Genomic DNA, 27,485 nt, shown 5'->3' on the forward strand with positions numbered 1-27,485 from the left:
ATAAACCAAAAAGGAAGGAAGGAAGGAAAAGAAAACAGGGCCAGAGAGATAGTTCAGTGGATAAAGGAGTTTGGTGCCAAGCCTGACGAACTGAGTTCAAATCCAAGGGACCACACAGTAAAAGGTGAGGACTAACTATGGCAATCTGCCCTTTGATGTCCACATGCATGTGTGCATACACATAAATCAATAGATAATGTATTCAGAAAGACAGCCCATAAGGACAGATACGCTGATGCATTCCTTAGCTACTGGTTTACACTCTCACGCTTAGAGTCTCCTAGAAGCCACCGCTTCCCAGACCGTTACACAAAATACCCTTTTGTGTATTTCCAGTATTCATTTCAATTTTCTTTAAAGACAAACTTCCTTTTTAGCCTCCATGGTCCCAGAAGAACTGACTGTGACCCCCGGTGAAGGTGGAACATGAGGTATAAGCCAGAGGAGCCCTGCTTGGGACTTTGTGTGGAAGTTTAAAGGGAGAGGGACGCTATTGGCTGCTAAATTGATGGGACAATATGGCTACTAGGTTATGAACGAAGTGGGGGCGGGTGCAGAGATGGGGGCGGGTGCAGAGATGGAGACATCATTTGGGATTTGGTTATGCCAGAAGTCATGAATTTCTCAGTTATCCACACAACTAAATTCCCAGTTCCATTAAAGTCAGGGCAGACTTGGCTTTAGTCATTTGCTCCTGTGTGGCCTCAGCCCTGATTTCTGTTTGCCCCTAGCTACAGTGGGCCTTGTCAGGGTTGTGGGAATTCAAGGTCTATGTTCTGTGTGCAGCTTGGAAACCCACACAGAGAGGAGCCTTGTACATCTGGGGCAGTCAGGGAGGAGGGGCTGTGCTCAGTGCACATCTGGGGCCAGCACAGGGAGGAGGGGCTGTGCTCAGTGCACATCTGGGGCAGCACAGGGAGGAGGGACTGTGCTCAGTGCACATCTGGGGCCAGCACAGGGAGGAGGGGCTGTGCTCAGTGTACATCTGGGGCCAGCACAGGACTCTGCCTCGTTCTTGTGTTTCCGTCTGTTCCCAACTCTTCCCCTGTACCTTAGGCTTGAGACTATACTAGCCTCAAGACCTCAGGAATCTGTACTAAAGGTGTGGCTCAATGGTGGAGTACTTGCCCGGCATGTGCCAGGCCCTGGGTTTCATTCCCAGCAATACAGAACAGAAATATTAACTAGGCCTGATGGCGTACATCTATAATCTCAGTCCTCTGGCGGTTGAGGAAAACTGGGGGTTCAAAACTGCCCTGGCCTGTGCGGTAAGACCCTACCAGGGAAAAATATCTCCCAGAAAAGAGGGTGTCTCACAATTTTGAGCAAGTGATAACTCAGCCTGCACCCCTCCCTGTAGAATATGGGCACATCCCCAGAATGAATGTGAGACCACACGGGTGTTGGCTGCTCACCCACAGCACCTGCCTCAGCCTCGCACCTGCCTCTAACTTCCGATGGCAGGTGCCATCTGCGTTATTCTTTTTCTCCCAGCCCCCAGAGACGGGTGTTCACAGGAAGGATAGGCAGACAGGACATATTAGGGAGTCTGCCTCCCCAGGAAGAGACCTCTCCAGGGAGGTGTGGAAGCCTGGAACAAGTTCGAGTGTGCTCCCCACGGTTTCCCAGGGTCCCCAGCCATTCGGTACTCTGGGTACCAATAGCAGCCGCCAGCTTCTTCCCTTTCCTGGACCGCATCCTCCTTCTCCACCCACTCTTCCTCTTCTCAGCTCTGGAACCAACAACTTGGGCTTTAATATTGCATTACAACCTGGGAAACCTCAATTAAGGTACGATCCTTCAGTTCTGTGTTCTACTCTCAGATACAGGAGTGTAGAAGAGGCCATCGAAACATATCCAGGTTGTCTTGTCTGTTTCCAAGTTCTCAAAGCACTCAATGTTTTCAGACATCTTTGGAAAAGTAACCATTTAATACACATGTCTGGGCCATGGACTCAGATTGGAGGGAGACCATTGACATAGCTGAGCACCAGGTAGGGTGTCCTGGCCAGTCGGGCATGAGAACAGCAGGGGACCCCTGACAAGGGCAGCAACAACGTGACACCCACCAGAAGGAAGAAGAGAAGGAGAAAGAAGAGCGTCAGGGGTCGCCTGGAAGCAGAAGCAGGGACCCTGAGAAGAGATACAGATTATTGAGAAGGGTGGGCTGCCATCATGACCCCTCTTGCCCACATCCCTGCCCCATTCTCACCCAGGATCAACCTCCAGCATCACATCCGGTGGACTGGGAGATGCTTGTCTCTTCTTGTCCTGAGGTAGACAGGAGCCAGCAGCAGAATGAATGGCAGTAACACTTAACGTGGGGACATCTTCTCTTTACTCTAGACCTACAGGGCTAGCTTTATTTTCCTTTCCTGGTACTCTTGAACTGCACATGAATTTAAAGTGTGGTGAGTGTCTGTCCATACCTGTCCTTCGTGTATCCACTGCTCTTTTCCTGATAACATTGCTGGGATGGTGTGTGGGTGTGTGGGTGCCTCTACACTCAGGCCTTCAGAGTCATGTTAAACTGACTTCCACTCTCCCCTCATCCATGATGGGGCATGTGACTCAGACCTGGCCAATCAGAGCACTCTGAATAGTTCCAGGGTGCAGCCTGTGACCCAAGCTGGCCAGGTGAAGTCAGGCCTGGGACTTTGGCCACTGCTAGTAGGTCAGGGGTCATAAGGGTAGGTTAGTAAAGCAGAGAGAAGGGACTGTAGCGACTGGGGCTGGAGAGGAGGCCAAAAGACAGAGATTGAGCCCTGATAACATTCTAGGTCCTGAATTGGTGACGTGTGTAGCAGTCAAGACGGGTTGGATCTCTTTTACTTGCCATCAACATCCTCTACCGCTCCTGGCTCACCTGAGGCTTCCGAAGACGCCTTCGGTGGTGAGCTGCTAAATGTTTCCGGTGGCCGAGCCCCAACGTGAGCAGGTCCTGTGGGAAGAGAAAGGCTCGTGGATCTTGGAAGACTGGAAGCATGGTTTACAGAAGGGTCTGGAAGGAGACGAAATTATGCAGGTACACACAGCTCTCATGGGGAAATCAGAGGGGCGGAGCCCAGGAAACCAAGAAGAGAGAAACTACTTGTTTATTCAGTCAACAAATATTTAATGAGTGTCTGTTACACACTAGGCACAGTTCTAGGAGACATGGTAAGGATGGAAATGGGCAACATCCTGGTCCCTGGGGAGATGAACATTCTACCCAAATTAACAAGTGAAGTATCATATCAAGCTGCGGTAAGGAGTATCAGGAAATAATGACTGGAAATGCTAAGTTGGGTCACATCAGCTCTCTGGAGAGGTGACACATGAGGAGGCTGGACTGAGAGGGGAGAGGTGATCTGGGCATGCATCCAGGGCTTAGGTGGGAGTGAGGCTGATGTGTTCGGAGAGGCAGGATTGTGTCTGCGGCACAGGGAAGAGCAGAACAACAGGACAAAGGTTAAGAGGAAGGAGAAACAGAGCACGAGAATCATGGTGATGTTTATGGTGGACATAGATAGGTGGGCATGCCAGTGCATGCCTATAATCCCAGCACTTAACAGACTAAGACATGAGGATTGTGAGTTCAAAGCCAGCCTGTGCTACCTAACGTGAATTGTCTAAAAGAAGAGAGACAGAGAGGCTTAGAGGGGGAGACAGAACCAAGTCTTCCTTGAAAGAGACGGCCACACTAAAAAGTGCAGAGGTGCCCTATGGTGGCCAGCCAAGTAGGGGGGCCTTTGTGGGGGCAGATCTCACCTCAAGGCCCTGTCCGCTGCCCTGGGGTCCCCTGTAACCACACAGCTCACAGGGAACTCCTGGTATCCGAGATATCTTTTTCCCTGAGGGCCCAAGACCCCCAACATCCCCTGCTGGGTCCCATTCCAACTCTGCAGGAGTCGGGTAGGTACTAGGTGCCCAGGGCCCCCAGATTCCACCAGGTGTTGGCCCGTCAGAGTCTCCCTCAACTTCCAAGTCCTGGTCCAGGAGGTTGGCCTTCTCAAGCACCTGGAGCAGAGGATAGATGTCATGGGAGTTGGGGAATTAGGGCCTGGGCTGGGGGCTACCAGGGCAGACCCTACCAGGCTGTAGCTGATCAGCTGGGCCTGTAGCTGCCAGAGTCGTTGAAAGATGGTATCTCGGTGGGTTCCCAGGGCCCTCAGGACCCGCTCCAGAGATGCCCAGGCCCTGGGCTCACTCCTCTCTGCCAACCCCTCACCAAATGCCAGTAATGCATCCACACGCTCGGCTGCCCCTCGTAGCTCTGCCTGTAGGGCCTGAGACAGACCGTTAGACACTCTCACACGTTGACAGTGATACCAGGCCCCCCCCAAACCTAGAGTTATCTCCCCCTCCATGCCCTATGCAGAAGGCAGAATATGTACTAACCCCACGTTCCACCCCGGGAAGCTTGCACCCATGCCTAGGACTCTGCCTGCTCTCCCATATCCTGGCCTTCCCCTGCCCACCTGTAGCTGGACAATCCTGCTGTGGGCCAGTGTCCAAGATCCCAGGCCTTGTTCCAGGTCCTGTAGCTGGAAGCTCAATCCCAACAGACAAAGATGGAGGCTGTCCTGCTCAGTTTCTAGTACTTCCAGGCCAGAGACAGCATGCTGGGGATTTCAGGGGCCAAGTCAGGGCCAGCGCGACACTACCCTCTCCCATCCAGGCTGCTGCTCTGTAGGCGCTTTTCTGGAGCACTGCCCATCTCCAGAGCAACCCCGGGGACTGCTCCCACTGGGCAGCCTTTCACCCCAAGGTTGGAGACAACTAAGTCAAGATCTTCAGGCTCTCGAGCCTTTTAGAAACCTCTTCATATGGGTCTAAACTGGGAGGGGTAATGGAGCAGAATGAGGCTATGCTAAGGCCATTAATGAAATTATGATGTCCAGTTTGGAAATGGAGATACATATTTAAAATCCCAACTCTCTCAGGCAAGAGAACTGAAGGTTCAAGGCCAGCCTGAGCTACACAGTGAAAGCCTGTCTCAAATCAGGAGGTGGGGGAAGCTGGCTCAGTGAATAGTGTTGTCTGTGGTGACTCGAGTTTGGATTCCCAGAACACAAAGAACCGAGCATGTGGCACCGTTCACCACCAGTGCTGGAGAGGTGGAGGCCGGCAGGTCCCTGTGGCTCACTGGCCAGCCAACCTGGCCAAATCAGTGAGCTCCAGGTTCAGTGGAAGACCCTGTCTCAGAAACATGGTGGAGAGTGACAAGCGGCATTGCCCCTCTGGGCTCCACAGGCATGTGCACCTGTCCACATTTATGCACACACAATAAATACACAAAAATTTAAAAATATTTGCAGTACTTCTGTGCTGATTGGCAAACAAATATCCTTACAGCGTCCCTTCCCCCACTGACACCCAACACCTCCTCAGAATCATTTGTTCCTAGAGCAAGAGGCATATTCTAGGGACCGGAGGAAGTGGGACCGGCCCAAAGGCTGTGGCCAGCTCACCTCACGGCTCTTGCCCCCATCTTGATGCTCACGGGAAGAGGCCAGGGATAGTCTTCGGGCGCTGCTGGCAGGCTCAGTGTCCTTCAGTTCACCTATGACGTGTTCAGGAGGACCCAAGGAGACCTGGGCCTGGTCTGACCTAAAGATAAGGAATGCTGATGTGGCCCCCGTATGAGCCACTGTACCTTATCTTCCACCCAAACCCCATTCCCAGTTTCCACCATGTCCTTACACATGTCCTTACACATGGTCGCACGTGGCCCTTTCCACTGCCCCCTCCCTTGGAGCCAGATAGCAAGCCCCAATCCCCACCTGTTTGTCTCCTCTGCAGGTATGATGGTACATACAGCAACGTCCAGCTCCCTAGGAGCACCCAGGGGATGACTGAGGGGCTCTGAGGAGAGTCCATGACCAAGAGTTGGGGACAGAGCCATCGCTGTGGACTCGGGGCCAGTCAGTCAGCGTCTCTTTCTCGGCCAGGCCCCCATGCTTCTTCCTCAGCAGGAGATTTCCAAGCCGGAGGCTACTGAGAGGCCCAGGGGCCGGCCTGGCTCCACCCCTTCCAGCAGGAACCTGGACCCAAGAAACCTGATGCCCTGCTGAGGTACAGAGATACTTAACTCCTTCCTCCCCATCAGGAGAACCTAACCTTCCCAAATAACCACACACACACACACACACACACACACACACACACACACACTGCCGCCATCCCTTTGACACAGAAAACTCCACCCATCCCCTCTATCCCAGCATCTTGTCACCTTCAGGGACCCATGTATCTGACCACTGGGGCCCATCCCTTTGTCTAAGCACCTGGTAACTCAAGCCTGTCTGTCATTTCAGGCTAGAGAGTCTCATGTTCAAAGCCAGCCTGGGCAACTTGTGGAAACCCTGTCTCAAAACTAAAAAAGGAAATTGTTGCTAGGGTTATAGATTAGCTGTGCAGCACTAAACTATATATACACTATATATAAACAACATTTGTCTAGCATCCAAGAAGCTCTGGGTTCTATCCCCGTATTGGAGAGGGGGCGGGGAGGAAGGAAACCACAGCATCTGTTCCCACCTAGTAAAAAAATCCAAAACAAGAAAAGTATTTTCGGTTTATTTGGAACGGCGTCCTCTCCACGGTTTCCACAGTTACTGGGAAATAAATAACCCTGGACGGCCACCTCTACCCTAGGGTTCCAAAGTAACAGAACGGGCAGGACTTGAGCAGTCACTTGCTCAGCAAGAGGCTGGCGCGCAACACGCGGGGCACACGGCGAATGGTCAGGGAGACGCGGGTGCCGCGTACCAAGTGGGCTCCGGGCAGCGCGGATTGGCACGCGGCTGCATTTGGCGGCAGCGAGGCAGCATCCAGCTCATCCACAAGGGTGGCTGCGATGCCGTGGAGCAGGTGAGTGTAAGCAGTGCCCCGGAGCACCAGCAGGCTGCGCGGTTCCACCAGCAGCGAGGTGATGGGCTGTGGAGGCGGCCGGGGCTGCGGAAGCCGGTTGATGGTCAGTAGATATCCCGAGTTTAAAAAGTCAGCAGGAGTCAACAGTTGGTCAGGGGACAAAGGGCCAGCAAGGCCCCAGGGTGGGTGAAAGCTTTGGTGGCTGAGGAGTGGCAATCTACAGGTTCTGGGGACAAGGCTATGGGGGAAGGAAGCCCTGTATTTATGTGTGTCTAGTCCTTGGGGAGGAGGCGGGGCCTACGCTGCTGATGAAGACATCAAGGGTCACTACACCTTGAGAACTTCAGCGGGCATCGCAGAGACTGGGACAGAAATGGGCACTCCCAGGGATCCATGCAGAGGTTAGCTGGGAGTGCACTGCTGGGGCCAGGCTCTGGTAGAGGTTAAAGGGCGTGGTCAGGACTGGGATGTTAAAGACCTGGTAGCCCGAGGTGTACTGGAGCATGGGGAAGCATTTTGAGCTAGGAGAGGTTTTAGTCAGGAATGGCATTGCAGGAGGCCTGTCTGAGTGGGAGGGGTGAAAAGAGGGAAATGCAGGGAGGGGGGCTGAGAAATATCAGTCCCAGGTGTTCAGGCGAGGATTCTACGAACACTGGGGTATCAAGAATGCTTGATTTAAGGGCTACAAGTCAGATTGGGTTGTTAGGTGTGCCCAACACAGCCATGTGATAAAGAATTGAGGAGAGTCTGGGAGTCACAGAGCATATGACCAGAGTAGCAAGACACCAGTGTTGAGGTGCCTTGCACGTACTATACAGCATACTGGAGCCAAGCATGGGGGCACAGGCCTGTAACCCCAGCACTTGGGAGGGTGGGGGCAGGAAGTTGGCAATTGTGAGGCCATCCTGGACTACATAAACCTTGCCTCAAAAATAAATAGTAATAATTTTTAAAGAGTTTGTTGGAACACTCTGTTGAGATCAAACGGTTTGTGGGTGTGTCTCAGTCGTCAATATCACCAGTCATGTAACACCTCAGAGAAGTAGTAGGGATCTGTGATCATTGTGGCAGCTAGAGCGTCACACAGGTCAACTGGTTGGGTATGGGTGGGCTGGCTCTCTGGGAGATACCCAGAAAGTAGGGATACCCAGCCAGGGACAGGGGAACATGTCTGGGTGTCAGGAATCGTCTGGAGACAGAAGCAGACTGTCCTGGAGCATATGGGATGTCAGGTGTTGGAATGCCCCAAATGCTTGGGACATTATCTTAGGACCCACCTGTTCTATGGGGACATCATCTTCTGGCTGCCGAGGTTCATAGAAATCAAGGACAGTGTGGGAGCCCAGGCTGATGGTGCTGACGGTTGGGTAATACAGTGGTCCATCTTCATGAGGCTGGGGAGGAAAGGGGCACGAGGGATGGCCAGGGCAGGAGCCTACCCCACTCCATTAAATCAAAGTGGGGTTCCCAAGCTAGGATAAGGAGGTAAGTGCCTAGGTGGGAAGTGTAGCTGCTCAGTGAGGGTGGGCAAACATAAAGGTTACCCTTCCTCTTAATGATTTGGAGATCTGGGGGAGGTAGGCACCAAGGGAATTGGGATGAGGGTATGTGGTTACCATGATGCCCTCCCCAGGCAGATACTGGTTCACAAGGACATGGTTAGCAGGGAGACCCCCAAAAAGGCTGAGGTCAGACACTTTGTCCACATAGCGCTGAAGCCATGGAGGAAGTCGCTCAGGAACCATCCCCCGGGGATGGGGGAGCCCACCTGCAGAGTACAAAGAAGCTTTGGCATCTGGTGTCCCCATTAGGGATACTCCAGGGGTTGGAAGCATCCCTCCCCACTGAGTTTTGGAGACCTCACTACTGGACCTTTCTGAAGTTGTCTTCAATGCACTTGGCCCTTAGAGATACTCCCAACCACTCAGTAAACCCCAGTCCCACAAGGCCACCACCAAGCCCTGAGTCATCCTGGATCTGGGACCCCTGGAATGTGGAGATAGCTCCACATTTTGAAACCACTGGAACTGAGCCCTTCCTCACATCCTTAGCTAGGAGCACTTACCCCAGTTCTGCAGCTTTCTTCCAGACAGCTGGGTCCACTTTGGCTTTGGGGCATTGAAAACCTAGGAGGTGGGGAATAGGTTTTCAGGATCTTCTCACAAACGCTCGCACAGGGGCCTTCTAGTTGGGGCAGAAACAGGCTGTCTGGAGCTTGTCTGGAGGTTCCAGTTGGGGACAGCAGCTTTTTAATATAACCTGGCTGAAGAAGAATGATCCTCCACTATCAAGAGTTTAGCTTCAGCTCAGTGTGGTGGCGCACTCAGGGTAGGCAGAGGCAGGCAGGCAGGCGAATTTGTGAGTTTGAGGCCAGCCTGGTCTACAAAGTGAGCTGTTACACAGAGAAACCCTGTCTCAAAAAAAAAAAAAAAAAAAAAAAAAAAAAAAAAAAAAAGCTTCGCTCCAAGGTGGGGATACTCATAAAGACATGGGAAGCTCAGGGACTAGGCAGCCAATCAGCTGCCTCGACCTTGGCAATCATGGGGTAACAGATGCTCTATCCAGACTGTACTCACAGCTGGAAGTGGTATTCTTCTCTTGGTGTGCTTTGTTCCCAGATTTTTTTTTTCCTTTGAATAGGGTCTCTGTATCCCAGATTAGCCTTGAAATCCCTACTGTGAAGGGTGTGTGACTGAATTCCTGACTCTCCTACACCCACCTTCCCAGTGCTGGCATTATAGGCGTGTGCCACCACACCCAACTTGGAATATCACAACTAGGGAGAATGAGCTCTGAAACTTTCTTGTTCCCAAGGCTCTAGGGTTGTTCTAAGCTGTTCTTGTCAGGAATGTGATCTCAATAACACTCTTGTTTTAGAGGTTAGACTGGGCTAACTCAATATAGAGAATGTGGGTTTCACAACTGCATCCTTGGGCTGGTAGAGGTGTGCCTCAATGGTAGAGTGTATGCCTAGCATGCAAAGGCCCAGATCCCACACCCTCTCCCCAGCAGGAACACACACACATGCTCGCTTGCAGGCACGCATCCTCCTTCCAAAGAATATATTTGCTTTTCTTCTAAGCCTCTAAGGAAAGTTCTTTCTTGTTTCTTTTGTTATCTTTGCTTAGTTTTGTTGCAAACAAAAGCTCACTAGACAGGACTGGAGAGCTGACTCAACGGTTAAGAGCACTGGTTGCTCTTGCAGAAGACCCAGGTTCACTTCCTAGCACCCACCTGCTGGCTCACAACCATCTGTATCTCCAGTTTCAGGGGATCCACTACACCTTCTAGCCTCCTGGGGCGCTGTGCAGAGGCAGTACACATACATACATGTAGAAAAAAAACCACTCATACATGTGAAAAATTCTTTAAAAATCTAAGAAAACTAGACGGATCTCTGTGAGTTCGAGGCCAGCCTAGTCTACAAGAGTTAGCTCCAGAACAGGCTCCAAAGCTAGAGAGAGAGAAACCCTGTCTTGAAAACCCCCACCTCAACCCTCCAAAAAAAAAAAAATCTAAGAAAACAAAAGTCCTGAAATTTGGGATTCTCCTGCCTCGGCTTCCCTCTTGCTGGAATTACAAGTATGTGTCACAGCTGGCTCAGAAAGCTCTTTGGAACAGACCAAGCAATGGCTGAAAGAGGGACAGAAGCACGAAGGTGCTGAGACGCTCTCCTCGCCGGGGTTTTCACTGGCATTGCAAGCGCTCATACGGGGACTGAATATGGCAAGAGGGGAAAGATGGACGAGAAGGGCACGGGGGTCACCTGTCGAAGCAAATACTCCTCTTCTTCCTTAGAGATGAAGTCAGGGACATAGTAGATTAGAGGCGGTGCCTATAATGGAGAGACTGCCCTTAGGATGATGGTTCTTAACCTGCAGGATCTTGACCTCTTTGGGGTCAAATGACCCTTTCTCAGTGACCACCAAAGACCACAGGAAAACACAGATATTTTCATGACGATTCACAACAATAACAAAAGTACAGTTATGAAGTGGCAATGAAATAATCTTATGGTTTGGGGGTCACCACAACATGAGGAACTGTGCTAAAGGGTCTCAGTGTTAGGAAGGTTCAGAACCACTACCCTAGGATGAGGTCCTTTGCCCAACAAGAACCTATCATGACTGAGCAACCTTTCCTTTTGGAGAAAGACCAGACTCCAGTTCAAGAGAGTTGGGGGTTGGAGGTGGGCACAGGGCTAGACTCTGAGGAGAAGTGGGGCAGTCTGTCACTCCACCCCCACCTCACACCCTTTTGTCCCCACATTCCTCCTCTACACCCCCAGACCTGCCAACCTGCTCCACCCTGAATGGCTCCAGGGCTGGGACTCTGGCATCCTGCTCCTCCATGGGTACCGAATCCTTGTGTGCCGTCCTGTGGGGAGGGGTGCACCCTTAAGTCCCCAAGCCTCCTATCTTCAACTGTGCTAGCCTTCTTCCACTTCAGCAGAGGCCAGACCCTACTTTCAGACTTCCTATATACTTCAGCCTTCAAAACTAGAGTCTTCTGTTTCTCAAACGTCACCCAGTGAGCGCCCCGAATACCAGCGCCCTGCTACCAGCAGTCAGCATACTCCTCCAAGGCTCTGTCCACTGGTGCCCACCGAACCATACACGATCTTCCCAAGCCTCACAGAGAACATTCTCTGAGCCCACACAAGAAGACTTTCTCGAAAGCTCCACACGGGCCCCAGAACTCTGCAACCGTAAGTATAGGTATCTCAGAGCCTAAGGACCCTCCTCTCACCTCAGCCCCTTCAGATCGAAACACCCCTGCTCCCCTAATCTGAGCTTTCTCAGACTTGTCAACCCCTGGCCTCCTCTGATCTCTCCACTCGGGACCCGCTCTGACTTCCCTTGCCGAGTGGCCCATTCACTTCGGCACCCCGGGACCTGAGCCAGACTGCCAAAGCTTCTCCCCTCAACCCCCGAAGAATCTCTCAGTCCCCCGACTGAGTGTTAAGATTCCACACTCTGAGCCCCCTTAGACCCCCATTTTCAGCCCTTTGGACACTCACCTCTACAGACCCAGACACCTCCCCCTCCCCCCAAAAAAAAAACCCAAAAAAACCCGAAAAACAAAAAAACCTGACCGTCCACAGTGTCTCTTCCAATTTCCAGACTCAACACCCTCATGCTCGCCCGCCCCCCAGTCACTTCCGCCCCGTCTTCCTGACGCAGAACATTTTAGACCACTGAGCATACTCGAAAAACCTCCGGGCCCGCCCGCCAGCCAATCGACGCGCTCACTCGGTAGCTGCCATCCTCGCTCAGGGATAGGCTGCGTCCTGCACTCAGGGACGGGACTTCGTCCGGTTCCTACCAATTAGAACTCCAGACCCGAACGACGCCTCCAGCCCGACCCTGCCGAGAATCGCAGTGAGGGAGACCCCAGGGAAGGAACCCGGAACGCTAATAGTCTTGTGCAGGTCAAGCTGTCACTCTTACGCCATTGACGCCGGGAATTGACTTTAAAGAACGGCCTTTCTCCCCCATCCTTACCCAGCGAGGGCACAGGGCAGTAAACCCCCAGAGACCTGACACCAGAAGGCCATAGAAACGTCTTTATTGAAGAGGACAGGAGTCATGCTGAGTTTGGGGACCATGCAGTGAAGGGGCAGTTGTGAGCTGTCCTTGGTGATCAGGGCCCCAGGTGTGCTCTGGACCCACGGGGCCTTCAGGTTCTCCCTCGGGCTGTTGGTCTGGCCCAGGTGCTGTAAGGTCCTTTGGGGCCGATGACTCAGTGTCTTGGACCTGTGACCGGAAGGTAGATTGAAATAGGGACTCCAAGACTCGGGGTCCTGTGAGAGCCCTGGGGCCCTGCACAAATTAGAAATCAGAGATTTGGGACTTGGGGGTTCCCTTGAGGATGGGGCCCGAGAAATTTGGAGTTTGGGAGATCAGAAGATCCATGGACTGAGGACATTGGAATCCTCTCTATTCTTGTTCCAAAGGTGGGACCTCCTGTGGGGTCTCCTGGTGCCTGGGAGTCAGGTTTGAGATATCCTGAAAGCCTGGGATGTTCTCCTAGCAACAGGTTCCTTCCTCCCGGTCCTAAGGACCTTATGGTTGGGGGTTTCCTGAGAGTTTGAATTTGGGGTCTTAAATTTGGGATTCCCTGGGGATTTGAAGATTCTGTGACCTGGGTAGGGGGAAGTCTTGGGAATTAGAAATTTGGGGCTTTCTAGGGATTGTAGGAGTTGGAGGCATCGGGAATTGGGGGTATATATATATATATATTCTCTGGAATTTGAACTCCCCGGAATTCTAGAATGGGGGGGTCTCCAAATTTGGGGATTCCCCCCAAGGGGGAAGTTATTACTTTTAAAAAATAGAGAATTTTCTGGGAGCCTTGGCCAGCACAGGGACTGTGGGCCATATGGGGTGGGCTTCGTACAAGGCACTGGGGTTTTCTCAAGGGCGCAGAGGGCAGGAAGACTTGGTGTCCTGTAATTTATGCTTCCAGGACTGGTTTGGTGTTTGCAAATTGGGGGTGACTGGGCTGGTTAAGTGGGTATCTTCTTCGGGGGTGAGAACGGGGTCTTAGTGAATGGGGTATCTGATAAGGAGATTAGCGTATGGGGGCTTTCAGGTGACCTTGGTGTCACAGCATCTCGAGGAGACTGATGTTCAATGGGGACGGTGATGTGGACGGCTGTTCTGGAGGTATGACCTATGCTTAAGGAGAATGGGGGTGGGCCTCTGATCCACTGCTGAGTGACCCGAGAATGTCCTGTTGTGGAGAGGGCCAGCATCACCTGGGTGATGTGGAAATCTGTTTATTGGGGGAACTCTGCTCTGAAGGGTAGGGGACAGGGACTAGCCTGAAGGTGCTACTCAGGGAATCTCTTTTGGGGTAACATGAGGTCTGTGTTTGGGGAGCTGTCATGGGATATCTGTTAACAATGGGACCTCAGTAATCGAGGGCTGGCTAACAGGGGGTTTCTATTCTGGAGGTACCACTGGGAGTTTCTATCTTGGGGTGACTGGGGGGGCTCCTTGAGTCAGGAGATGCTAGAGGGGATGCTGTCTCTTTGTCAGGTATCCAGGGCCTTTAGGACTGCATCTCCGCCCTCAGCATCCAGGGAAACCAGCAGCAGAAGAGTAATCTGAAAGAGGGAGAAGCAGATCACATGGGGACACAGGCAGGGACATCCGGCTCCCTCATCCACTCCTGTGTGTGGCACTCTGCCTCTGGCTGTGCCTTCTTAGGCTTGTGCAGTGTGTGTATGTGTGTGGTGTGTGTGTGTGGTATATGTGTGTGTACATGTATGGGTGTGTGTGTGTTGTGTGTGTGTTTGTGTGTGGTGTATGTGTCTGTACATGTATGTGTGTATGTGGCATATGTGCATGTATGTGGTGTGTGCATGTGTGTGTGCATGTGTGTGTGTTAGGGTCTCTACTTCCTTCAGCTGAAGTCTCCAGAAGTCAGTCAAGCCCTTCATTATAAAGATGGTCTGTCTCTCTCTCTCCCTCCCCCACTTCATTGTTGTTGTGAGACAGGGTCTCATTGTATACCCTAGGCTAGTCTCAAACTGAGGACAATCCTGCCTCAACCTCCCCATTGCTGGACACACTCTACAAGGCTGGCATGTTCTCTCTCTCTCTCGTGTTGCGGTTTTTTTTGTTTGTTTGTTTGGTTTTTATTTTTTCAAGACAGGATTTCTCTGGAGAGCCCTGGCTGTCCTGGAACTCGCTCTGTAGACCAGGCTGGCCTCAAATTCACAGAGATCCATCTGCCTCTGCCTCCCGAGTGCTGGGATTAGAGGTGTGCAACACCACCCAACACCACCATCTGGGATTCTTTTTAAAAAAATGATTTTTATGAGACTGTGTCTCATTGTGTAGCCCAGGGTGCATGGAATTCTTGATTCTCTGGCCCTCTGGGTGCTGGGATCATAGGCATGCACCACCACATCCAGTACTCACAACTTAACTTTCATTTCCAGCCCACGTAGGGCCGTGGACACCCATAGCCAATGGCCTTGTAGATATCTCTAACATTCTGCTAGACAGTTTGCCACGCACCTGGAGATAGAGTTCTCTGATGCAATGTCCTTTGGGGTCCGGACTGTTGTGAAGGTGCGTTTGGGCTGTGTCACTAGACAGGAAGGCAAGGTTCCCAGTGAGGTGACAGTAGACTCAGCCGGGTTATCATCACATGCCCTACTCTGTCATAATATCTATCGATGTCTCCAGGCCTTGACCAGATTCATTCAGTTGCCATATGCATATGAACCTCCGGTCATTAATACTTGCTCTGCCTCCCCCCACCAATAATTACCCACACCTCCAAAACATCCAATAAATCCCACACTCCCCATGCCTGCTTAGAGCCTTGGGTTTTGTTAATTAGGCTGCTTTTCTAAATGCTTTTTAAAATGTGTAGTTAAGGTTCGTCTTAAATTCATGATCCTTCTCCCTCAACTCCATGAATGTTGGTCTTATAGATTTGTGTGTGTGTGCATGCACATGAATTGATGTTTTGCCTGCATGTATGTCTGTGTCAGATTCTCTGGAACTGGATTTACAGACAGTAGCAGGCCACCATGTGGTTTCTGGGACTTGAACCCGGGTCCTCTGGAAGAACCAGTGCTCTCAACAACTGAACCATCTCTCCATCTCCACAGATAGTCTGTGTTTTTTCCTCAGTGCTAAGGATAGATCCCAAGGCATTATGCATGCTGAACCATACCCCTACCCCAGGTCCTCATTGGGACTTTTTTTTTTTTTGGTTTTTGAGACAGGGTTTCTCTGTGTAGCTTTGGAGCCTGTCCTGGAACTAACCAGGCTGGCCTCCAACTAACAGAGATCCACCAGTCTCTGCATCCCAAGTGCTGGGATTAAAAAGGTGTGCACCACCACGATCTGGCTCTCACTGGGAGATTCTAGGCAGGGGCTCTACCACTAAGCCACAGCCACAGCCCCTCACTGGGGGATTCTAGGCAGGTGCATACCAGTGAGCCACCCCCCCCCACTGGAGGATTCTAGGCAGGGGCTCTACCACTGAGCCACACCCCAGCCCCTCACTGGGGGATTCTAGGCAGGGGCTCTACCACTGAGCCACACCCCTAGCCCCTCACTGGGGGATTCTAGGCAGAGGCTCTATAACTAATATAACTAAACTATATTCCAAACCGTCATAGCCTTGTTAACCTTCCCTTATCTACAGTACCAATCTTCCTGGGACCCTATCTTAGATTTTTCTGGGCCACATGTATCAAATGAAATGCCAGAGACTGTTACTAACATACCTGAGAACCTACAGCCCTTCTCCCAAGACCCATATCACTCCCTGCATCCCAGCCTCCAACTCACTTGTCACTTGATGCACTTTTTTGGCTCCAACACTGTCTCCAGGGGGATCGGTGGATCCACCAATCCTGGGGAGACACAGAAAATTCAGAGCCATGAAGGATAGGAGCCGCACCCCAGAGAGCCCCAAGAAAGAGCTATGGTATAACATCCGCCATGCTGTCCCGCCAGTCCAAGAGGAGGCCATCTGAGGGGAGATGTGGGCTCTAGGTGACTTCCCAAGTTGGGGGGCAGAGTGAGACTCACCTCTGGATGCGCGAAGCTGGTGCAAAGACCCCATGTCGTGGGGCGCAGGTAAAGTACCGAACTCCAAACACAGAGCCGTCATGTTTGCCTGTGGGCTGGTCCAGCTCAATGCCATACCAGTAACCTGTGGCAGGGTGTAGTGAGGAGGCCTTAACCTCAGTGCTGAGGATGGAACCCAGGCCCTTACACATCAGAGCCAAGCCCCAGCCCATACTCCCACCTCACCTGGAGCAAAGTCAGTTTTCCCATAGAAGCGCACGATCCCCTGCTTCTGGCCCGCGACAAGGACTTGGTCTCCAACTTCAGCTTTGGCCCCTTCACGCTGCTGTAGGCTGCCCAGAGATGGGGAAGATGGCGACTTCTTCTTCCCTGGGAATGGAAGGTAAATAAATGTAGACCAAAGGAAAACCTGAGACAGAAATCAGGAGCCCCAAAATTTTCCTTTGAAAATGCAGGGAAGGGAGCTGAAGGTGTGGCTCGGGAGAGTAGCACTTGCCTAGCGGACCTCAAGTCCCAAATGACGTTCTCAGCATGACCAAGAATTAAAAGGAGTTGAAGGCAGTGGTGTACGCCTATAGTCCCAGGACTCGGGAGACTGGGGCAAGACCACTTGCGTCAACATGATTGAGAGCAGCCTGTGCGAACTAGTGGGACCTCGTTTCAAAGGACAGAGCTCGGCTCATGTGTGATCCCCAGCACCCATGTGAAAAGCCACGTGCAGGGATGCACCGAGAGGGCGGATCCCTGAGCCTGAGTGCTGGCCAGCCTAACCAAATGTATGATCAGGATCAGTGAAAGAGAAAGTGGAAGTCGGACAGTCGTGGTGCACGCCTTTAATCCCAGCACTAAGGAGGCAGAGGCAGGAGGATTTCCGCATGAGCATGCATACATGTATGAGAGCACCTGCCAACACTCATCCATACATAAGCACATACCTCAGAGCGGGGGATGGTGGAAAGATGAAGCTGAATTTTGCTCTGAGAGTACCTTTATTTACAAACTGTTCTACTCCAGAAACTTCTGGAACAATAACCCCTAGAGACAGATTCTACTCTAAAATTGGTCTCTTTTTTTTTTAGATTTATTTATTAATCATGTATACAGTATTCTGTCTGCATGTATGCTGCAGGCCAGAAGAGGGCACCAGATCTAATTACAGATGGTTGTGAGCCACCATGTGGTTACTGGGAATTGAACTCAGGACCTCTGGAAGAGCAGTCAGTGTTCTTAACCTCTGAGCCATCTCTCCAGCCCCCTAAATTTGGTCTTTGGGCCTGAGAGGAAACTATGTCTCAGGAGGTTGGGAACTCCAGAGGTCCTTCCAAAAGCTGGGTTGGGTCAAAAGAGAGCCAAAGGAGAAACCACATCACTGAAGCGGGGAGTTGCTTATTCTCAACAGAATCCCAGGAGCAGAGCTACCCACACGATGTCCCCAAGGCTGGCTCTTCCCACTCCTTACCTTTGTGTTCCCTCCGGCCTTTGCCAGTTACACGGGAGAAATCCATCCGGGGAGTCCGGGGTGTGGAAGTAACAGAAGAGGGGGGTGCGTCCACTGCCTTGGAGACCTTGGACACAGAAGCAAAGAGACCTGGGGAGGAGGCAGAACCTACGTTTGGCATCGTCCAAGTAAAAAGAGACCCTCTCCCTTTGCTGTGTCCTCAATACCACCCCCTTTCCCCAAACAGCAGCATCACAAGAACTGGCCATATCCCCATCCCACCATCCAGGCCCCAGTTAGAGACTGACCCTGCTTTGGAGGGCAGATAAAGTACCGGACACCCCCAACACTGCCATCGTTCTTGCCCTCCGGTTCATCTAGCTCCACGCCCACCCACTGGCCACTGGCGAACTCCGTGGTCCCGCAGAATCGCAGCGTGCCCGTCTGGGGAGACAAGGGTGACATGGCTTGGACAGGGGCCTTGGAGGCCACAGTGAACACAGTGCACTACTACAGACAGCATGGCAGGGCGGATGTAGGAACCCGGGTCCAGTTCTCAGCTCTGATATCACTACTACTAGCTATGAAACTGCATCTCTATACGCCTCAGTTCTTATCCACCAAACGGGAACAAAGCTTGTATCTACCTGATGAAGATGCTAAGGGGAGTGGGATATAGAACTCACTGGTAGAGTGCTTGCCCTCTGTGCACAAGACCCTGGGCTTCATCCCCAACATCATAAGCAAAATATACTGTCATGGAACCATCCTACCTACTGCAGGTGCCATACAAGTAAAGCCATAGCCACAGGTGACATACAAGTAAAAATTGGCGCCAGGTCTGGTGACTCATGCCTGTAACTTCAGCACCTGACGCTGAGGAAGAAGGACTCAGCAAGTTCCAGTCCAGCCAAGGCTACAGAGTAAGACCCCATCTCAGCTAATGTGTCCTTGTCGTCCCCACCTTGAGCTAGGCCTAGATATCTTGATCTTTCTGCCTTAGTCTGCACCAGTGCTGGGATTTCTGGCATGTGACATCACACGTGGCTTAAGAACAGGGGAGGAAGGAAGCCTTTTTAAGACACATAAGGATGCTGGGGAGATGGCTCAGTGGCTAAGAGCACTTGCTGTTCTTTAACATGGCAGTTTGATTCCCAGCACCCACATCGGGAGGCGCACAAACCACATATGACTCTAGCTCCTGGGGATCCAACACCCACGCCTGGACTCTTTGGGCACTGCACTCCTGTGCACACAGATATCTATGCACATAATTGTGCAGATAACTCTTTGGAGTCAGTTCTTCTACCTCTACATGGACTCCGGGGTTTGAATTCAGGTTGCCGGGCCTGCGTGACCAGCACCTCTACCACTGCCATCTCACCGCCCCATGAACTTTTGGTTAGGAAACACAAGGTGACATCACAGTTTCTCACTGGGCAAAAACCAAACTCCCAATTCCTTCTAGAGCCCGATTCCTTCTGATGTGATCCATCCCCTTCTGACCTCTCTAGTGCCCCTCTGACCCCACAATTCCTCTGCTCTCACACTGTTCCCTCCTATCTCCTGGGCCATACCTGTTGCGCGCTACTCCCTCAGCTTGGACATCACCTCCTCGAGGAAGCCTTCTCAGAACAACTCCTGCTAAAACCCCTCTTGCCTCCAGCCAGAGACGGTTGCCTAAATCCGGCACCGAACGTTTTTCACAGTCCTTGCTGCCACCGGACATGACCTTAACCACAGCCATACTTCACGGTCTCTATTCCACGAGCAGCAGAACTCCACGAGACCAGAGCTGGGATTGACCCAACCCTCTGTCCTAAATAACTGGGCTCAGCAGGAGGAACACCAGAATGATGAAAGCTGAGGAGGCTGGATGGAGGCAGGTTTTCTCTGCCTCTCCTCACCCCCACCCTCATTTGTTTGAACTTGGGACACTTTCTGCTTCTCTTCTCCTGGGCCACATGTCTTCCAGGTGGACCTCACCGTGGCGGTCTCCAGCCTGTCACCCCAGCCAAAGCCTTGACTTTGTACCTGAGGGTGAAGTGGCCCACAAGCCTTCCAGGGGAGCCACCGGTGTGTAGAGCTACACTAAGCACTTCTGTATTGGGCTGTCACTGTCAGGGAACAGGTGTGTTTCCTAGTCAGAGTCAGAGCTCAGCACAGGGTAGAGCACATAGGGAGTGTGTGGGCATCACCTTCTAGAATGAAGTACAGTGTGACTGCTGGGGTGGTGGTGAGCAAAGGGTCAGCCTGTCTACTACGGCCCATGCACCCAGCCCTAGGGGACCAGGGAGCTGAGTCCACCCCACCCCCACCCCAGCCCCTGACCTTCTGGCCATCTAGCAGCACTCGGTCTCCTAGGCGCAGGCCCAGAGCACTGAGCATGAGATTGCCTGGAACGTTGTCATAGTTGGGTAATGTGACTTTGGGAAGGGTGCAAGACAGTGGCACAGCCTCTTCCAGCAGGGTCCGTAGTTCCTTGGCCACCAGTGCCGCCTCTGCCTTGTCAAGAGACATGTCCATAGGGTCTGGGACCACTTCCGCTGGTACCTGTCCCTTTCGATTCTGTGGGCCAAAGAGAACAGAAGGAATTGGGACTAAGTGGGACAAGCCATACCCTCTTAGGGACCATACCTCAGACCCCCAGATTGGGTAAAGAAGGAGTTATGATAGGTTACACCTTAGGCCAACTTGGAAATAAGAAGAAATGGGGCATAAAGACATAGATGTGGCCTGGGTGTAGTGGTGCACTCCTGCCAGGTCTACAGAGTTCCATGTCAGTCAGGAGTATATTGTGGAACCTTGTCTCAAAAAAGAAGAAACATTGGTGTGGGGGAGGGGGCACACCTTTAGTCCTAGCACTTGGGAGGCAGAGGCAGGCAGATCTCTGAGGGTTTGAGGCCAGCCTGATAGAGTTTCACACCCTATCTCAAAAACAAACAAAGCCAAACAACAAAAAAAAAGATACAGACTCAACCTCCAAGACTCTGGGACACGTTACATCACCCATCACTGATTGTGGTCAACCAGGACTGAAAGAAAAGAGCATTGTCCTCCATTTCCCCATAGCACATCCCCGGAGAGTCTTTTGATCTGCCCCCCTCCCCCAGATTCCCCATTGTAAAACCGCTTAGAGCCGGCAGGCAGGTGGTACACGCCTTTAATCCTAGCACTTGGGAGGCAGAGGCAGGTGGGTCTCTGGGAATTCAAGGCCAGCCTGGTCTTCAAGAGCTAGTTCCAGGGCAGCCAGGGCTGTGACACAAAGAAACCCTGTCTCCCTTTCCTAATATTTTAGGAGTGTTCTTGATCCTCTGCAGAGACTAGCTGAAGGGAAGAGGACAGCAGGAGGGAGGAGATAAAGGGGTGGCGGCAGTACCCTCAGCGCTGGGTTGGCACCATGCTCCAGTAAACATTTGGCGGCGCCCAGGCACAGATTCGAGGCAGCGATGTGCAGAGCTGAGCCATGGTTGAAGTCACTGCACGTGGAGTTTACCACTGGGAGTGGGCAGGTGAGAGAGGAGTGTGATGAATGAGCGACTTCCTGGTCCGCATGGAGCCCCACCTCCAGCCCAGGGCTCCCTGGCTCTAGGCTGTGCTCACCTTTCCCACTTGCCCACCCTTTCCTTCCATCCCAATGTCGCCCAACCCACCCCCCAACTCCGGCTCCCGCCCCGCGCCCCTCCAGCCCCTGCTTCCTGTTTGAATCCCTTCTCCCTTTAAGATCAAGTCTCAGTCCTTATCTTTTCATCTTGGGTCTTCTCCCCTTACCCAGATCCTCAAAACTCAGGACACTTCAGGCCCCTCCTCCTCCCAATCAGGCTCCGCCTTCTCACCCCTGGGCCTTGCCCCCTTCAGCAGCACTCGCACTAGGTCTGGCACATCAAAATAAGCCGCATAGTGAAGCGCATTCATGTTGGTCCAGCGGCTGCGCAGGGTCACATCTGCGCCCAGCGCCAGTAGCTGCTGTGAGAGACGCACCGCTGCTGCAGGGTCTCCTGCAAAAGAGCCAGGGTCAACTTGGAAGCCTTTCTCAAACACATACGCCAACAAATAGGGAGGGAGTTCGGTGGTCTGCATTTGGGGTCTTGGATTTGGGGTCCAGATGCGCTCTTAGGGCCAGAGTCCTTGGTAGTTTTGAGGGTATCTGGATTGGGAGCCTAGGTTTTGGGGTCTGGGCTCTCACCGACTCCATGGGCCCCAGCCTTGCACGCATAATGGAGCAGTGTCATGTCGGTGAGTCCATCACGATCATTCACGTGGCAGCCACGACGCAGAATCTAGGAGCGTCAGAAGACAACATAGGATTACCCAAACTCGGGGGCACCGCGGCTCCTCCATCCCCAGTCTCCCAGAATGCTCCTACCTCATTGCCGATGACGTCTATTTTGTGCTGCACTTGGGGCACCCACTGGCGAACGATGGCGAACAGCTCTGGGATGGTGGTCTTCGGGTCAAACAGAATCTCCTGGCATGCAGGGTCGTTGGGATCGAAGAAGGTGAAAGCTGGAGAAAGAAGCCCAGAGTCATCCCAGGCAAGCTGACTCCCCTTTACATCTTGAGGAAGGAGACCCAAGATCATTGCCTTTAGAGTCTTGAATACACCTTTGGTGGCCACAGGTCACAGCCAACCCACAGGTGTTTTCTGGAAGACCAGCAAGTTCCAACATAAAAAGGGCACTAAGTGAATAACATATAAATGCCCGATATCTTGAGAAATTGGACAATCAGGTAATTCCGTCCTTTGAAACAGTAGTTGCAGGTTCTGCACCTTTAGATCTCCATGTTCAAGGGTCCCTAAGGCTCTGGACTCCTGTGACTCAGTCAAACTATGGGCAGAGGGAGCTGGGAGAAGCAGCACATGCAGGGCACTTCAGCACTCAGCAGGTAAAGTCAGGAAGATTGGAAATCTGAAGCTGACAAGGACTAACTGAATAGATGGGTGAATTCTAGGTCAGCCTGATCTACACAGCAAGAACCTGTCTCCAAAATCTGCTAGAGACACAGCTCAGCGGTAGACTGCTTGCTTAGCATGCACGAAGTCCTGAATTCAGTCCTCAGCACCACACACAAACACACACACAGCCTAGTAAAATTTCCAGAGGAGGTAATTTTTCTTTAAAAAGCTGGGCCAGAGCTGGGCGGTGGTGGTGCACACCTTTAATCCCAGCACTTGGGAGGCAGAGGCAGATGAATCTCTGTGAGTTCGAGGCCAGCCTGGTCTACAGAGTGAGTTCCAGGACAGCCAGGGCTACACAGAGAAACAAACAAACAAAAAACCCAGGTAGGACATAGAGCACTTATGTGGAGCACTGGAAAGGTAATAGATACAGCTTTATGAGTTGTAGGACAGCCTAGTATGAAAACACAAGTTTCTAAGCCAGCCAGGGATACACAGTGAGCCCCGTCTCAAATAACTAAGCCAGAAGTCTTAGGGTTTTTTTGAAATTCAAAATTTCCAGTTTTGAGGCCAGGTAGATGACTCAGCGGTTAAGACTGAATGCTGCTCTTGCAGAGGACTTGAGTTCAGCTCCTAGCACCCACATCACATGGCTCACTTCTGCCTGGACTCTAGGTCCAGGGTCTGACACCTCTGGGCTTCTCTGGCACTTGCACTCATGTGTGCCTACCCACACACAGATACGCATACATATGCATAATTTAAAAAGTAATAAGACCAGGCAATGGTGGTGCACGCCTTTCATCCCAGCACTCAGGAGGCCGAGGTAGGTGAATCTTTTGAGTTTGAGGCCAGCCTAGTCTACAAAGTGAGTTCCAGGACAGCCAGAGTTGTTACACAGAGAAACCCTGTGACCAAAAAAAAAAAAAAACAAAAAACAAAAAACAAAAAACAAAAAAACTAAATAATAATAACAATAATAAATCTTTTAAAATGTAAGCTTTGTGTAGCATATACAAAATGGAGCCCTGAATGACCAGGCTCTTGTCTGAGGCCAGTCAGTCGGTGCTAATGGCACGTCTATCTTCCCACATGAGATGTTGGCAAGTGTTGCTGTCAGAGGCCTTTGGCATGTGCTGACTGGATCCCACACAGCCCAGAGACGTGACCCATGGACAGTGAGTCAGGAGTCCCACCCTACTCACCAACGTCACAGCCTTTCTTGGCTCAGAACCTTTTTCTGGCTCCCATCCCTTTTACAGGACTGTCCACAGTCCTCCTGCGGCGCACGAGGCTGTGCACAATCTGGCCCCTCTATTTTTCGCACTTTCCCTCTCCCTCAGTCCCCTTCAGTCAACTGACCTTCTGTCTCTCCAATGTGCCAAGCAAATTCTTGTTTCTCTGCACTTGCTGTTGTCCCATGTGGGCAGCCCCTCCCTCAGTCCTTCATCTCTGCAGATGTCACCTCCACAGAGAGACCTCACATCGCGGGATCCATACCGCTACCCTCCCTCCTGGATGAGCTTCCTCTTCTCAGCACAGCGCACTCCCCAAACACGGTGTGTAGGCCCCCCCCCCCCCCCCGCCTCAGTGTTTTCTCCACTACCTCTTTCTCTCCCTTCCTCTCTCTGCTGAGGATGGAATCCAAGGTCTTGCCCTAAGCAAGCACTCCGCCACCAAACCACACCCCCAGGCCCTTGCTGCTGTCCTCTTTCTCTCCCACTTTCACTTGTCACCTTCCCTGGGACTCCGGGTTTCTGTCCTGCCTTCTTTATGCCTCTGGCCCCACAGCTGGGGGTGCCATCCTTCTGCCCACTGCACACAGCACCTAGTACGCAGGAAAGGCCCAATGGGTCTCTTCGGAAGTAACATATGAACTGGACAAATGCTCATAGCTTTCTCTCTAGAATAAGCCACATTTTCAGATCCCTTGTTCTAAGCAGGATTACTCAAACAGCCCAGTCTAGGTGCTGGGCCTTCCAGACAGATCCAGTTGAATTTCTAAAGATTTCCCCGTTTCCTGGGGTGGACATTCCCACTACACCCCAAACCCCCAGATAATATTGTGTGCATGGTTCTGTGCACACACATATGGACAGCGTGCACTGTGGAAAACAGAGGTTGCTACTGGGTGACTTCCTCCACTGGTCACCTTAGCTTGTGGATAAACAGGGTCTCCTATGGAACCTGGAGCTCGCTGATTGTCCAGACAGGGCAGTCAGCTGAGGTATCCCCTGCCTCTGTCTCCTCAGCACTGAGATTACAGAGGCCAGCAGCCGTGCCCAGCTTTTTATGTACGTTGGGGACCCAGTTGCTCATGGTTGCATGGCAAAGACTACATCAACTGAGCCACCTCACCAGCTAATATTCTTTTTGTTTTTCTAATTAGTCTGAGGTTTGTCCCTCTGGCCTACCTCTGGTAGGTGACATGTTCACAGGCATTCCCTCCGGCCTCATTCCAGCACTGCCGCCTCTCTAAACCTGGTACTAGTGTCTGAATCTCTCAGCTGCTGGGAATTCCCAGTCAAAGCTTTCTCTGGAGAAGTCCTGGATCCAGCCCCGGCTGAGTCCCATCTCTCTAATCAGAAGCCAGAAGGACCTTTTAAGGCTGTCAATCAAGAGCTAGTGAGTTGGCTCTGCTGGTAAAGGCACAAGCTTGGTACCAAGCCTGATGACCTGAGTTCGGTCCCTGAGACTCACATGCTGCGGCATACACGTGCAAACACACTCACCAAGTTGATTAAAATGTAATAACAAGGCTGTCCATCGAACCTGTCACTTTTAAATTACACATACTGTTCTCTCCGTTCACACTCAAAATACAGGAAAAGTCCTTGGCGTGGTGTTTAAGTCCCTTCCGGATCTGTTCCTTGTTAGTAGTTCACCTCCACTCTGATCACCCCCTAAATGCGGCTTTGTGGTTTTCCCACTCCAAACTCTCTTCTCCAGCTGGAGCTATCTCTCCAGACTGCTTACGACTGGTTCCTCCTCGCGCTTTAGACCTCAACCTGCAACACGCATCATCAGAGCAACCCAGCCCAGCTACCCAGAGTCTCAGGCTGGAAGGAAGGCTCTGCCTTTGGATACTGTGACAGCATGAACTCCACTGCGCATTAACTCAGGAGGTAATTTGGTGTTGGTGGGTCTCTCTGAAAGCAAGGCTCATGCCTGGATCCTCATCGCGAAGCCCGTGATACTTAGTCCTCCGTGCATGGTAAGACGCTTTGTTTCTCAAGCTGCTCTCAGCTCCTACCTCACATCCTTTTACCCTAGATCTTTTATTCCTGTGTTTAATTCTCCTGCAGCTGCCTCCCCCCACTCCAAACTGGGTCTTCCCCAGATGGGACCTCTGAAGGGGAACCCTGTCTTTAAAGGCTCTCGCAGCACTGTTCTGGATAAAAATCAGCCTCATTGTCTCCTGTATTCATATTTAGGCTCACTCATGTGGCTGTGCTTGGGGCCTGGGAGCTCTCTCAGCAAAGCCTTAGGAGAGCCTTGCTCTGTGCTGGAGCCCCAGTGGTTAGCATAAAGTTAGGTTCACAGCAGCGTCCATGCAATGTTTGCTGAATGACTAAACGATTGAACTGGTATGTCATGAATGGGAGACTAGAATTTTTCCAGCCCCATTCTCCAATGGATGAATGTAATTAAGGAAGGAGAGCGGTCTAAAAGGCTCTGCAACTAAGATTACCCTGGACCACCTTTAGCATGCCCCCACCATCACCATCAATACGGCTCAGCCAAGACACCTAAAGCTCCAAAGATTCCAGGGTGGGGACAGTAGTTACCGTAGTCCTTGGGGAGCGGGGCAGGTGCTGAGGGGTGCACAACAGGCTTCTGCCGGCGTTCTTGGGTGGGGCTGGGGGCTTCTGGGACAGGTTCATCCTCTTCTTCCTCCTCTTCCTCCTCCCCTCGGGGCGGAGGGGCCATTGGGGCTGGATCTGTCTTAGTCATGGTCCTCGGTAGCTCTGGGGGGCTTGAACAAAGTTGGAGGGGTGGCCTGGAGGCGAATTCTGAAAATAGAGGTCAGCTAGAGATGGCGCCCCACAGCTCGGGGGGGTTCAAGCACACAGAACCCCGGGTGGCCTCCTACTCCGCAGCTCTGGATTTGGCAGCCACAGAGATCTCCGTTACTCATTAGAAGGCTGGGGATATGAGCCCCAACGCCTGCCACCTCCCTCAGGCCCAGCCTCCCATTCTTCTCTTCGGGTGCCAGGCCCCTGGGTCTCGGCCGCCCCCTCCCGGGGTTTGTTTATCTAGGGATGCAGGATGCTTTGCCCCTCCCCTTCTCACCAGCCTCCCATCTTACCTCGGATGGCGGGTGTTGGAGAGAAAGGCTGGGACTGAGGAGACTGCCGGAGTAACGGGGTGTCAGTGTCGGGGGGACGAGATGGGGGAGGAGAGGGAGACAGAGAGAAGGGGACGAGGCCCAGACACTGGCGGGGGATGGGGGATAGAGAAGGAGGGGCACTGACGGAGCATGCGCAGTGACTAGACGCGGGGGGGCGGGGCGGGAGGAGATGCAGGGAGACAGCGCGTCGAGGTGGAAGCTAGAGGTAGCAGCGAGAAGGGGCCAGACTCTCAGGACCTCCAGAGGAAAGGGAGACGACGGCTAACTGGAAGGTTGCGACAGGCATAGAAATTGGAGCGTGATGAGGCAGATGTGAGGGCTAGAAAGAGATGGGTGGAAAGGCAGGTGTGGGTGTTTTTCTCCACTCAGCAAACCAGG

At 52.2% G+C, this 27,485-nt stretch overlaps 3 protein-coding genes and 1 long non-coding RNA gene across 6 annotated transcripts; 1 reads left to right on the forward strand and 3 right to left on the reverse strand.

Moving 5' to 3' along the window:
- Positions 1-1,912: 1,912 nt before the first annotated feature.
- Syne4 (spectrin repeat containing nuclear envelope family member 4) lies at positions 1,913-5,897 on the reverse strand. Of its 2 annotated transcripts, none has more exons than XM_087906733.1 (8): positions 5,766-5,897; positions 5,454-5,592; positions 4,461-4,604; positions 4,074-4,259; positions 3,751-3,999; positions 2,867-2,941; positions 2,213-2,271; positions 1,913-2,133 (listed from the first exon to the last, which is right to left on the reverse strand). In XM_087906733.1, the coding sequence occupies exons 1-8, from the start codon at positions 5,885-5,887 to the stop codon at positions 1,956-1,958; spliced, it is 1,152 nt and encodes a 383-aa protein (XP_087762859.1). In that variant the 5' UTR covers positions 5,888-5,897; the 3' UTR covers positions 1,913-1,955. The 2 variants fall into 2 exon arrangements, with proteins under 2 accessions (XP_087762859.1, XP_087762857.1); XM_087906731.1 differs by having other exon boundaries at positions 4,074-4,268.
- Positions 2,887-6,549, forward strand: LOC125403289 (uncharacterized). Its single transcript, XR_007232895.3, has 2 exons — positions 2,887-3,025; positions 5,785-6,549. It is a non-coding gene; the product is annotated as an uncharacterized LOC125403289 (long non-coding RNA).
- On the reverse strand, positions 6,546-12,040 carry Alkbh6 (alkB homolog 6, nucleotide demethylase). Its single transcript, XM_048438559.3, has 7 exons — positions 11,951-12,040; positions 11,154-11,232; positions 10,622-10,690; positions 8,921-8,981; positions 8,472-8,623; positions 8,133-8,249; positions 6,546-6,939 (listed from the first exon to the last, which is right to left on the reverse strand). Exons 2-7 carry the CDS (start codon positions 11,205-11,207, stop codon positions 6,676-6,678), a joined length of 717 nt encoding a protein of 238 aa, XP_048294516.3. The 5' UTR covers positions 11,208-11,232; positions 11,951-12,040; the 3' UTR covers positions 6,546-6,675.
- Positions 12,041-12,406: 366 nt separating this feature from the next.
- Positions 12,407-27,227, reverse strand: Clip3 (CAP-Gly domain containing linker protein 3). Of its 2 annotated transcripts, none has more exons than XM_048438605.3 (14): positions 27,066-27,227; positions 26,545-26,769; positions 22,223-22,362; positions 22,043-22,136; positions 21,693-21,854; positions 21,236-21,354; positions 20,188-20,424; positions 18,165-18,300; positions 17,878-18,006; positions 16,644-16,787; positions 16,419-16,542; positions 16,176-16,240; positions 14,886-14,958; positions 12,407-13,966 (listed from the first exon to the last, which is right to left on the reverse strand). In XM_048438605.3, the coding sequence occupies exons 2-14, from the start codon at positions 26,708-26,710 to the stop codon at positions 13,912-13,914; spliced, it is 1,644 nt and encodes a 547-aa protein (XP_048294562.1). In that variant the 5' UTR covers positions 26,711-26,769; positions 27,066-27,227; the 3' UTR covers positions 12,407-13,911. The 2 variants fall into 2 exon arrangements, with proteins under 2 accessions (XP_048294562.1, XP_048294553.1); XM_048438596.3 differs by having other exon boundaries at positions 26,545-26,732; positions 27,066-27,217.
- Positions 27,228-27,485: the final 258 nt, after the last annotated feature.

Source organism: Myodes glareolus, chromosome 1, assembly GCF_982192425.1.
Source record: "Myodes glareolus chromosome 1, mMyoGla1.1, whole genome shotgun sequence".
In the NCBI taxonomy this organism is placed as follows: domain Eukaryota; kingdom Metazoa; phylum Chordata; class Mammalia; order Rodentia; family Cricetidae; genus Myodes; species Myodes glareolus.

Bases quoted from the DNA above. Each gene is read 5' to 3' on its own strand.
- Clip3 (XM_048438605.3), bottom strand. From the start codon at position 26,710: ATGACTAAGACAGATCCAGCCCCAATGGCCCCTCCGCCCCGAGGGGAG. The intron at 22,137-22,222 runs GTAGGAGCATTC...TGACGCTCCTAG, and splicing joins TAGACGTCATCGGCAATGAG to ATTCTGCGTCGTGGCTGCCA. The intron at 21,855-22,042 runs GTGAGAGCCCAG...GCTCTTTTGCAG, and splicing joins GGCTGGGGCCCATGGAGTCG to GAGACCCTGCAGCAGCGGTG.
- Alkbh6 (XM_048438559.3), bottom strand. From the start codon at position 11,207: ATGGAGGAGCAGGATGCCAGAGTCCCAGCCCTGGAGCCATTCAGGGTG. The intron at 10,691-11,153 runs GTTGGCAGGTCT...TCTCCATTATAG, and splicing joins AGCCATTCAGGGTGGAGCAG to GCACCGCCTCTAATCTACTA. The intron at 8,250-8,471 runs GTAACCACATAC...TTTCCTCCCCAG, and splicing joins TGCCTGGGGAGGGCATCATG to CCTCATGAAGATGGACCACT.
- Syne4 (XM_087906731.1), bottom strand. From the start codon at position 5,887: ATGGCTCTGTCCCCAACTCTTGGTCATGGACTCTCCTCAGAGCCCCTC. The intron at 2,272-2,866 runs GTGAGCCAGGAG...TGTCTACCTCAG, and splicing joins GGCGTCTTCGGAAGCCTCAG to GACAAGAAGAGACAAGCATC. The intron at 2,134-2,212 runs GTGAGAATGGGG...ATCTCTTCTCAG, and splicing joins ATGCTGGAGGTTGATCCTGG to GGTCCCTGCTTCTGCTTCCA.